Consider the following 12,894-nt stretch of genomic DNA (forward strand, 5'->3'; position numbering starts at 1 on the left):
CAACAATTGCCACCACGATATGGTAGGCTACATATCAAATTAGTTTGTTCCAACAATTGCCACCACGATATGGTAGGCTATATCAAATTGTTTGATGATTTTGAAATTTGGTTGTTGGATAATTGTTTGGAGTTATAATTGAACTAAGTATAGCCAATGAATAATGCATTACGTTGTATTTACTCGTCTCTTAGACACTTTTTTACACTTTTAGGCAAAAATATTTAACAGATCACTGTGGTAGGCTAATATAATGTAGGCTACTAACACTATTGTTATATGGAATATTTGAGTACGTTCATTATACTACTATCAAGGATGATTTAAACCTACCTACATATTGTCTATTTCACATATAAATACCCCCGCCGCAGCAAACCTGCAGACTAAGCGAATTTCCATTTGACTGGTTGGATTTACACTGAAATGTCTACTTAAAAATATAACATTTATTCTTGATTTAAATAGAATTAGTTTAAAAAGTACTTAGGTTTGCTGCATCAGGGAGGGTAAAACTGTTTTTTTTTTGTAAAATGTGAATAGTTAGTAAGAAATAAAAACATTTTCCAAATTTTATCAAAACATGTTCACAAACAAGCAAACTACAACAGTTTACTTATTCTCCATAAGAATAACATGGGAATTTTAAATTTACAATTTTTTTGGAATTTCCTCCGTAACCATTAGGCGCATAATAACGCTTCAATATACTAAATTATTTGTTTTTTTAAGCTCTACAAAATGGTTTGGAAATAAATTGCTAAATTTTATGTTTTTTGGTCAAAAATGGGAAAAACCTATTTTTACCCCATAAAACCCCCCGTAAACCCCCGTTCCCATGGTCCGATCTTGCTGGATCGCGAACTCGTTTGAATAAACGTACGTTTACACGTTTGTACCAAATTTCAGCAAAATCGGATCATTTTTGCTCGAGTTATCGTGCTGACGGACACATATATATATATATATATATATATATATATATATACAGACTGTCCCAAAAGTCCCGGACCGGTTTAATATTTTCTAAACGACAACAGATAAATCAATAAGATTTTGCACATCAACACCACACTTAAAAATCTACTTTTTTAAGGAACTATCAATTTTCTGTCATATCATGGGGACGTCCCACGAGGAGTCAGAAGGAAATCTTAAATAGGAGCATAGGTCAGTATGCACATCAATTTAAAGGGCTTAGCTAGCAGAGTTCAATGCCGGAAACCGCGCCTCGAAAGGACCACCCGTTAAAAAATGGCGGCCGTTCAAAGATTTCTTGAACCTGCCATATTGAATCTTTGAACGACTGCCATTTTTTACTCAGGCGTTCTTTTGAGCTTGAATTTACGGCATTGTAATCTACTAGTGAAGACCTTTAATTTGATGTGCATATCGACCTATTCTTACGTAAAAAATTTTTTTCCGATTCCTAGGGCTGTGCCCCCAAATGCAAATTAAATGAATCTTTGAACCACTGTCATTCTTGACTTGGTTGTCCGTTTGAGTTCAAATTTGCAGCATTATATTCTGCTAGTAAAGCCCTTTAATTTGATGTACATGTCAACCTATGCTTCTATTTAAGATTTCCTTCTGACTCCTTGCGGGACGTCCCCATGATGTGACAGAAAATTTATATTTCCATAAAAAAGTAGATTTTTAGGTGTAATGTTGATGTACCAAATCTTATTGATTTATCTGTTGTCGTTTAGAAAATATTAAATCGGTCCGGGACTTTTGGGACAGTCTGTATATGAATTTGAACGGATGGTGTTTTTGGCCTCTAGGGACCTCAAAACGAAAAAAAAATCGGTCCCGCGTCCAGGTCTTACCATGAGTACTACGGTAATAGCTTATTCCCTATATGGGAAATTCGCTAAAAACTATCTACAGTACTGTATTACTATTAGGCTACGGTATTAAGTTATTATTATTATATTGCCACGTTAGTGGTTATAAATCTTAGCCCTATCCTATAATAGCCAAAATAGCCTAGCAAAATTTAAAGGAATTGCGTGGTAAGGGAAGATAAATGTAAAAATAATACAAAAATGTTATTTTACAACGTCTAATAGCAACAAAACTGAAATCACCTAACCAAGAGCATTTCTTAATATAGTCACATAATCGACGTAATAAACGTTTATAGAAGTTTAAAGATCATTAATAGTACCAACTTTACCTGACTAGTATCATTTATCGCAAACACTCCATGGCCAACAATGAAACCACGTGACTTTCCCACCAAATACACTTGCCAAAACAAGTGTTCGATTATTCCAGCATTAACAATTGACGCAAGTGGGTGGACTAACACGTAAATACCCAAATGAAAACACCCGTGAACTTGTGACGACCAAATCTCATGAATGACAAGCAGTCTATTGATCGAGTAAACTACGCACTCGACTCGTGCTGTGTACACCACATGAATATGTAGATTATGAACTGCGTAGTTGGCGAGGTCACTCACACCACGATGGTGTAACGGATCGATATATAATTGGTAAGGTGCTCGAAATCGACTATCTCAGTTACTACCCAGTTACTATCTAGTACTGTAGTTGTAGTGCATTAAAGACTAGGCACCTGATTAGCTCGTCGGTGTTGCTCGCAAGGCGTTATTTTCAATGTTACCTATACGGATTGGAAAGGTGCTCGAAATCGAGTGTTTCTTCTTGCATGTAGATGACATGAAATATATGTAGATAATCAACTGCGTAGTTGTCGAGGTCAGTCACACCACACTACAAACTCAACCCCAATCACAATGGTTAGTGGTGCTCGAAATCGAGTATTGTACGAGTTATATAGTTTAGCAGATGTCTGTATAGAAACTGAGTAGTTGTCGTGGGGATTACGCTCAAACCAGCTACGGTATAATCAATTTACACATCCAATGATGAGGGGAAATGCTCGAATTGGAGTATCTTTTGCATCCTACTTTAGTATTACAACCTAAATTTAGACGATAAACTGAGTTGTTGTTAAGGAAAATCGCACAATCCATGTCGAATTCACCTTAACTATGTACCTTAAATTTCTCAAAAATAAGATGCCCGAATTGTATAGGCCTACTGTAGCCTAATAAAGTTGTATAAGTACATATATAAAGGCATTTGGGATAGCCTTTGTGATTTAACACTTTATCAGGTCAAATCTTACTAGTCAACTTACTAGAGTGTAAACTGCTCACTAGAAATCGAACGATTGACAATGATTGCTTCGGCCACATACAGATTGGCCAATGGTTTAAGGGTCGTTTCTAACATACAGATTGACCAAAGGTCCTAATGAGTAGGGGCAAAAAATGGGGGCGGAGCTTACAGCATTGATGTCCCGTGGGGGAGGAGCTTGTCTATTCAAGTCAAGTGTTTGTTGACGTTTTCTAATCTTACCTGTCACAGAGGTGGCCAAGCTCAAGAGACGAATTTTACTTTTTAAAACACTAAGTTTTATGTAAACTGTTAAGTAAACAAATAAGGTTTTTAAATTCAACTTTAGCATAAACAACACAGTGCGGTATTCTAATACAAATAATAAGCTGTAAAATATAACTAATTGCTTATTAACTCACTATCAATTTCTTTTCAAGTACACAAAGTACATTTTTTGGGAGGTCGAGTTGGTTACGAAATTGTTAGTTTGTTTTACCTAGTTATAGCAATAGGGATAATGTTATCATTTAAAAGTCCTGAAGTGGTTTTTAAGATTCAAAGCATAAGCATTCTCGTTTTTATGTGTATACACGTTGTTTGAAAATTACCTTGAATATCTGTCTTAGTATTTCGCACACGATGTTCATTATTTTTAAGTTCACAAAATCAATCTAGCAATATTCATTATAGGAGTAGCATTTTAACAAAAGTTCAAAAAAAGAAAGAGATATTCTAGTGGAAGTGAAATAACCTGAACAAAATGTTCTACTACCACAGAGTATAAAAATCTACTCACTTACCGTATTCAACATTTATGTAAACCAAAAATTAAAATTCTAAACTTCAAATAATTTTTAACATTTTGCCTTAAAATCCTGAAATAAATAACAATTTGTTATTAATATTCAGTCAGATACATTTTCAGTTGCCGCTAAAAGAAAATAATAAATCCAAATTGGAGGTACTGTATTATTCCGTTTGGATGATATCCCGTGAAATCATATAACCTCGTCATATTAGCTTTTAAAACTGCATAGTTTGTGCTGAATTCTGTTGTCAATCGTCTGAACTTGTTCAAGTTTACAATGAAATTTTGTTTACATCAAAACATATGTCCATAGTACAATTTTGTTTACATCCATACGAAAATTGGGTTATCTGTAAGTCGGTGATGTTTAAGTTAAATCAAGAAAATGTTGTATTATCTTTACTACAGTAATATATAAAAATCTAATGGTGTCTGTCTGTATGTGTGTTACTAATAGGTGCAAAAACTACTGAACCAACAGGGCTTAAATTTTACAAAATTATAGCTACCACAACAAGGAACATTATTGGACTATTCTAGTAGGCTTTTGCCCCTTTGGCTTTAAACGTTCTGAAGTGAACATTTTAAAAGGACAGTAAAAATATTGATTGGTCTCAATGGCTGCGATGAGAACACTAACAATGTTTGTTTACATTTGCTTTGACATTTAAATGTAAACAAGAAGAACTGCTAAACTGCATATTTCACAATTTCAGACAGCTGATACAAAGAAATTAAATATAATAGTTTCCATAATTATGAGGTAGGTTTATTTTAATCTAACCTTTTATAATGGATTATTTATTATAAAACTATGTCAATGATTATAGAAAAAAAGATTCTGTAACCGTTGCTGTATCAACTCCGGCTCTGCTTTGGATTTTTTAAAGCGTCTCAAGTTATGAAAATAATGTTATTGATATGTTTTCATGGAAACAGTATGAAAATTACAATGTATAGATGTTTTGTATGATTTTGGAGGCAACGTTAAATAAATTCAAACTGCTTAACTTGTGTTAGATTAACTTAACATAACGTGCACATCACATTGTTTTTATATGTATATTTAGGTAAATTAAGTTATTGTGTTTTGCTAAACCTATGCTTAAATTAAACTAAAGAATATTATCATCAATAACTAAATTGTACGTCGTTGATTTTTGTTCTAAAATCTGTTGTATATGTGTAACTATATTTAATTATCAAATGGTAATACAAAATACTCTTTTTTATCTTAACATAGCTTTCAGTTCACATTTACTTTATTTGATACATTTATTATTTGTGTTTTGCCACACCACTGATTAAATTAAACCAAGGAAAATATCATAAAACTAAGCATTACACAGTGTTCTTTTGTTTCTAAAATCAATGAAATATCTGTTACTATGTTAACTTAATGGTAAGTGTGAAAATGTAAAGGCAGTGGACGATGGAACTGATTAAAAGAACTGGTTTGTACTGTATATTAAGTTGTTTATTGATATTTTTTATAGAGTAGAATCAGACATGCAATGAAACATATACTGTATTTGCTATTATATTTTTTAGTCCTTGATGCTTTGATAATCATATTAGTTTTGTCTGCTGTCTTTAATGCTGAATTATTTGTTTAAAATTTGTTATAGTACCTATAGATATAGTTTCTTTAATATTTCAAAAGACTGTATTGATAAGGCACAGCAATATTTCTTAAGTTTATAACAGCTGACTTAGTTTTGCTAATGATTTATTGTGAGTGAAGAAACAGAAGATGGATTTGTGATCTAAATATATAAAAGGCAAAGCCCTCACTGACTCACTCACTCACTCACTCATCACTAAGGTACCATGTTAACCTTATGAGTTCTCATATTTAAATGGAATTAATGAATCTTAACAGCTGGTGCAACTAAACAATTTGGTTCTGTTCTATGATGTTCAATAGCATTTAAGTTACAAGGATTACCAACAGGGTGCAGCACTATTATTTCTTTTACATTTATGACAACAGCTAATTTTCAACCAAAAGGTGAGTGAGCGTAGCAAACGAACTTCAACCTAGAGGCGAGTTAGCGTAGCGAACAAGCTAACCTGAAGGCAAGTGAGCGCAGCGAACGAGCTCCAACCCAAAATTGAGTGAGCGTAGCGAACGAACTTCAAGCAGAACGTGATTGAGCCATGGGAACGAGCCAACGATCACATAAGACCAAACGAGCTCACTTATAAAGTTAAATGGGGCAAAGCCCGCGGGTACAGCTAGTTTGATATAAAGAAGAGTGAAATTAAAAAAAAAAGTGTTAATTTAATTGAATAGGTAATTAGTATTTGTGCAACTTCAAAATTGATATTTAAAATGTCAATAGTAAATTAAAAGATATTTAATTAAGGGAGATGAAGGTAAATCATGCATGTCAAAGTTGTATTCAAAGATTTTGTCAGGTTTTCTCATATCAGCCTACACAAGATTTAAAATTAATCGAAAACAAAATGGTGCTATCCGCTACTTAGCAGTTTTAAAAGTTATAACTTTAACTTTTCTTTTAAGGCCATAAAAGTTGAACTTTGTTTCTAAAAGCGTTTGCGGATGTGTAACTATTATATACAACAGATGTAAAGATTAAAATTAAAATGTTTCTATTTTGTGTCCTCTTCCCGTTGCAAAGCACGGGTACAACAGCTAGTTTTTTGGTATAAAATGTAAAGAAGAAAATGGTTTACGTTAGATTTTATCGTTTTCATTGTATGTGTCATTAGTATTATTAATCTTTCTGACGTTTTCTTGAAGAGATGGCGCACGCAATGAAAATAATAGAGATATGATGAGACATCCAGTTTTTACCCTTAAAATCTACAATATATCGTAGATCTAATATTGTGAAATTTTGTGAGTTTGTTCGTTTGTTTGATATCCAATCACGCATTAACTACTGGTCGGATCGGGTTGAAATTTGGTATGAAGATAGCTCACATTCCCGGTTAAAATATCTAGACATATTGTTATCCCAAAAACCATTTCGGGCTTTGCCCCAATGGCTCAATAGTTTCCCATGTTAACCTTATGAGTATTTATATTTAAAATGAATTAAAAAGTTTTGTCAGCTTTTTCAACTACACAAGTTGGTTCTACGATATTCAATAGCATTAAAGAGACCACCTCTGTATGTGGTAAGATTAGAAAACGTCAACAAACGGTTTACTTGAATAGACTAGCTCCTCCCCCACACACATCGCTGCTGTAAGCTCCGCCCCCATTTTTTGCCCCTGCTCATTAGGACCTTTGGTCAATCTGTATGTTACAAACGACCCTTAAACCATTGGCCAATCTGTACGCGCGCATTGCTTCTGCCCTGAAAGACTGCACAAATATAAAGGTAGGTCTTTACCCTACATGTACCCAGCTAAAAGATTCTCATTGTTTTCAGTCAAATCTTAGCGTAAATAAAAACTGAAATGAAAATTCGCTCAAAAATTAAAATAGTGTACATCACAGTTTATTTGTTAGTAAAACGAATGGTCCACAGGTAGAGACTAATAAATTCATCTGATCCAATAATGCCCAGAAAACACAATAATCCAGTTAATATTATAATTTGCGTCAAATTCACTCGCTAACAAATTTGAACCTACACTAAAACTTTGATTTACACACATAAAAACTTCACACACATCATTTAAACAGTTTTCAAACACCACCCTCTGGCGGCTTAGTACTTCACATCCACAATATATCTGACCAATCACAATCTAGATCGGGGCCCGAACCAAACAATAACGAATGGATAAGTCATAACCCGTCTCGTAAACTGGCCCGCCAATCTTTTAATGAACTTTGTTTATTGACATTGGGTAATAGACTGCTTAAGCGCGCCGTAATTTTGGGCTTTCTATCAGCGGGTTGAATACCGACCATCGATATATTGTACCGACTTTTTATACCAGCCAAAGGAATGTTTCAAAAAGGACCTTTGCAAAAATGTTAAATGTTACATCCATTATTTTACAGGCGTCAGACACTTTTTAAGACTTATTTGTAAATTGACAGTACGATATTAGTTTATAATTTAACGTCGAATAAAGTTCGTTACTGTGAAAATGAAGAAAACGAATAATCTAAGTTATCATAAATAAGTAATTATTTATTCGATTAACGTATGAAACTTACTGTAGACTAACATTTTAAAATTTCTTATGACTCCCATTAGATTTAGGCCTAGTTCCTTATTGGCATGGAATATAAAATAAAAATGATCAAACTTCAATAGCATTAATTTTAAAGCCCTAAAATTAATTAATTACAGGCGTCTTTAGTATACGTACTTATCTTTCAATATTATTAACAATTTGGTTGATTTGGTTGATAGATAACAACTAGTAACCTAGTAAACTACATATTTAGCCTGGTATTAATTTATACCCTAATTGATATGAGCTCGCCCATACAAAGATCGCCCATAAAAATATTATAGACGTCGCCGATTCGATCCTGAAAGTCAGTATTAGCTTTGTGATAGGTTAATCGAAACCGGACCCAGCTGGACTTGATCATTGTGATTTTAATACTGTAAATTGATCCTGGTCAAAGTAACAGCTGATCTTAGTCAGTGACAACTTAACTGTTCAAACCATCTGATACATAGGCCTACACTTAAAACTTTGCAGTCAAGCTTAAATTACGTTACAAAGTAGACACTACCGTACGTCTCTAGTAATTAAGTGGTTACGTTACTTAAATTTTCTTGAATGGCCTAGGCTATATTATCAAGTTAGGCCTAATCGTTCTTCGAATTGAGTTCTAGACCTAACGAATAATATCCCAATTAAAATTTTAATAAAAATAGAGTAACTGTTTATTATCTACACAAAACCAGCTGTAACTAGATCCGATGATTAATTGCAGACCGATTACCCACTGTTGTCGGTATATGTGTAAATGTTGCCCTGGCGCCATCCATACTGTACTGCTAGACTTGTTATTATAACGAGGTTCTGGTTAACTTAATTAGACAAACTACAGAAACGCTTCAGGGCATGACACGGGCTGTGGAACACGAGTGAGTCATATCAACCAGTACCTAGTAAATATACTAATCCGACTTATGTTTGTAAAATGTATGATAGTAGACTCCACAAATCCAGTGGCAATCAAACAATGTTGATGATTTCGTCACCAACGATTACCAGTAGTTTTGCGGAACCAAAATTAAACAATTGACTTTAAAATAAGCCTACCAGTTGACTGACTTATCATATCAGATAAGACTGCGAAATCAGATTTCCAGAAACCCTTTCACCAACCACCAACGCCACACTCCATATGTTATATGAAATACACAAAAACTGGCTTGGGATTTTACATATTTGGCACTTGCATCATTCGTGGTCAATGATTTACCAATCGAGATAATATATGGTAGCATATGCTTGGTTATACTGTAACATGGAAAAACTAAATATTTCCATTTAACTTACATCTTGTCCGAAATCTAACCATGATATGACGTTCACACAATGTGTAGCCTTTGAAAACAACGAATTTAGTTTTCTCAGTACTGAGCCCCTACACCGAAACTCGGGTTGTATACCTTTGTGTTATTGTGTTCCCAAAACTCGGTGGGCCTTTCTCTTTTCAACTCACCGCCCCGTCAGTTCGCGGAAGGCTGTTCAGTCCCGGAATGTTTTAATTTGGCCCTCTTCTTGTTATGCTGCAGGCCTTTTACCGTTTGCGTTTGTCCCGTCGTCCTATCGTTCCCGCTTTCTGATCAGTAGCACAGAAAACATAGTAGGCCTACATAGTAGTATGTTTTCTGTGTCAGTAGACTCAACTTAGTTTGCTTTTCGGCAAAACTTTGATGTAAGTTACGATTCCACCAGCCAAATTGATTTTTTCGTGTTAACCAGTTTTAACTTAGATTACCAGTAAGGCTACATTGGATTCTGTAAGAAATTATAAAGCCCTAAACACATTAAATGTAGGCTAATTATTACTTTTTACAACTATTTAATTTATGCAGTTGGATTGGGTTGGTTTCTTCTTACGTTTTGTTTGGATCAAAAACAGTACTATACATGAATTAAACATAAAAAGATTTTATCGAAAACAGAGTTTATAATTAACTTTAGGCACTGGCATAGATTGAAAATGCTGATATAACTCTTTTTTTTTATTTGATAACTTACTTGACTTAATAAAAGACAAAGTCAGTTATCAAAGTTTCGTCCATTATGTTAATACTGTTCAATGAAATGGCGACCATACCATGTAGGTATTTTAAGCCAAGTATGAATGGAGATGAATGTACAGGCCTCTCGACATAAAACTATAAAGTACATTAAACTATCATAGTTTCTCCCACCACACTCATGACACCATTCATAATACTCGACCACCACACTAACACTATTGACCATACACAGAATCTGTGTGTAGTCAAAACTATATAAAATAAAATAAAATAATTTTATTGGACCAAGGGGCTCTGCCTCAGTGGCTGTCCGTTTCCATGTTATCCTTATGGAGAAAATGTTTGCTTAGATTTAGACAGATAGCCTGAATACTTTGAAATTTACACTAAGTTAGTCTAAGTATTTACCTAGACCTACTCACGAATACTAGAATAAATGCAGGTAGCCTATATAAATAACAACCCTTATTTATATTTTTTTCTAATATTCATGGGCCTACTTATAAGTTTAATATTTCAAAAGCTGATTAATTAATTTAGGCTAGCCTATATATTTTAGCCTAATTAGTGGAAACCTGTGCTATAAAGATTTTGCTAGGCCTATAGAATTATGTCTAGTTGAAAAATATCATTTGTGCTTAAAATTGGTGCCGGTGTTTCAATGCATAAGTTAGCATATTTTTAAGTAGGCCAACCGTAGCCTAACTTATGTTACGGTAAGATGAATTAAAAAGTCAGTAAGTTTACCTATATTAAGTCACACGAACTTAAGTTATCCTAGGTTACACTGAGGATTACATTAGCTTAACTTAAGTTACTTGGAATTTTCTCAGGACAGGATTTGTTTTGTTTTGGCGAATTTCCCCTAAGTAGGCTATAGAGAATAAGCTATTAGGTAGGCTACCGTAGTCCTCATGGTAAGACCTGGACCCGGGACCGATTTACTTTTTAGTTTTGAGGTCTTTACAGGCCAAAAACACCATCCGTTCAAATTCGTACATATATATTACATACATATTTATAGTAGGCTACCTATATGTGTCCGTTAGCGCAATGACTCGAGCAAAAATCATCCGATTTTGATGAAATTTGGTACAAACGTGTACGCTAAACCTTTACGGTTATTCTAACGAGTTCGCGAACCAACATAATCCGATTACGGGAACAGGGGGTTACGGGGGTCTTACGGGGTAAAAATTGGGTTTTCCCATCTTTGACCCTAAAAACTTAAAATTTAGCATTTTCTTTCCAAACCATTTTGTAGAGCTTAAAAAACAAAACAATTTAGTATATTGAAGCATTTATGCGCCTATCATGGTGACGGAGAAAATTCCAAAAAAAACTCTAAGCTTAGCCGAAATTTTGAATTTCCATGTTAACTTATTCTTAATGGAGAATATTTAACAGTTGTATGCTTGTTTATGAACATATTTTGATCAAATTTGGAAAATGCATTAATTTTATACTAAACTAGCCTATTAACATTTTACAAGAAAACCACGTTTACCCCCCCCCCCCCCCCGTTGCAGCAAACCTAAGTTACTCGTTAAAATAATATTATTTAAATAGGGAATAAACGTGATGTTTTTAAGGAAACGTTTAGTGTAAATCTAATCAGGCAAATGGAAATTTGCTTAGTCTGAAGGTTTGCTGTGGCGGGGGTATTTTTTTTTATAAAGTGTAGCTTTATCCGAGCCAACTAGCCTATTTTAATGTAGGCTACGTTTAGCCTGAATTTACTGTTATGTAATTTTCTAGTAAACTTACAATTCTTACGTATTCTAACCATAACTAACGTAGGTACGGTAGCCTAACTTAACCTTACATAAGTTAAGAGGAAGCAACATTGACAACTTAGTTGCTTACTATCTCTCCACTTACAACTACCTATCTATAAATACACCTAACTTAAGTCTCCTCCAAACGAGAAGAATGTTTACTTGTTTACAATTGCGCAGCTTATTTACACTGGCGACCTGTAAACTTAATCGAGTTGTTTACTCACCAGACTGATGATGATGGTTTCCCAAAGGTATCCGAATGTTGCGGCAAGGCATTTCTTCCATCGCCACGATGTTTTTTTCACATCACTACACAAAACACAACACTAAACTCCACAACACGTGCACTAACTGTTATCCGCAGCCACTCCCAAGGTACGGTACAACTCCATTCATAAACACGCCTTGTAGCTTCACTCGTCACTCTATCAACGACGACATACTCGCTGAACAATCACATCGCCACACTAAGCTGAAGACGCGACATCGATATGTGATAATGTATTGTGTAAACACCAATTTACAGACACCAAAACAACGCGATGAACAGTTACTCACGTTAACTAAACTCCGCTCGAGACACTAAACTGACTGAAGTGTTCCGGTCGGCAGGTTGGCCAACAATGTTTGGCTCCGTCGCTCTAGCCCAGCCGTCGCATTCCAAAAGTTCTTGCACTGTAAATGTAATTAAATCGGGAAATGAATTCTTATAATTATATTTTTAGACTAAAATAAGCTTTATATGAATTATGACCACGTTTTAACACAGTTATGGCCGAATATTAGCAATAAACACACCTAGACGGAGTTTAAAGACAGTTGGCAGCAATGGCGTCATCTCTCTCGCATCGCATGGTTCCCGCGATGTGATTGGCCTGTAGGGGGTCTCACTGCGCACTCCTTCGCGCAGCTGCGCCGCAGTTTGTGACGTCATGAGGTTGCTATAGTGACGGTTACGACGTGACGTCACACTTACAAACAACAAC

The 12,894-nt window shown here is 34.7% G+C and overlaps 1 protein-coding gene across 3 annotated transcripts in view; it reads right to left on the reverse strand.

The window, feature by feature from the left end:
- The window catches only part of LOC128996345 (insulin-like peptide receptor), a 137,192-nt gene extending 124,688 nt beyond the window's left edge, over positions 1-12,504 (reverse strand). For all 3 annotated transcript variants that reach the window (XM_054421615.1, XM_054421613.1, XM_054421614.1), the window contains exon 1: positions 12,133-12,504. In XM_054421615.1, the coding sequence (XP_054277590.1) occupies positions 12,133-12,193 (61 nt within the window). In that variant the 5' untranslated portion in view covers positions 12,194-12,504. The remainder of the gene's footprint in view (positions 1-12,132) is intronic.
- Positions 12,505-12,894: the final 390 nt, after the last annotated feature.

The sequence above is a fragment of the Macrosteles quadrilineatus genome, unplaced genomic scaffold (assembly GCF_028750875.1).
Source record: "Macrosteles quadrilineatus isolate MER2022 unplaced genomic scaffold, UCM_ALF_1.0 Scaffold_6__1_contigs__length_79288215, whole genome shotgun sequence".
NCBI classification, from domain to species: domain Eukaryota; kingdom Metazoa; phylum Arthropoda; class Insecta; order Hemiptera; family Cicadellidae; genus Macrosteles; species Macrosteles quadrilineatus.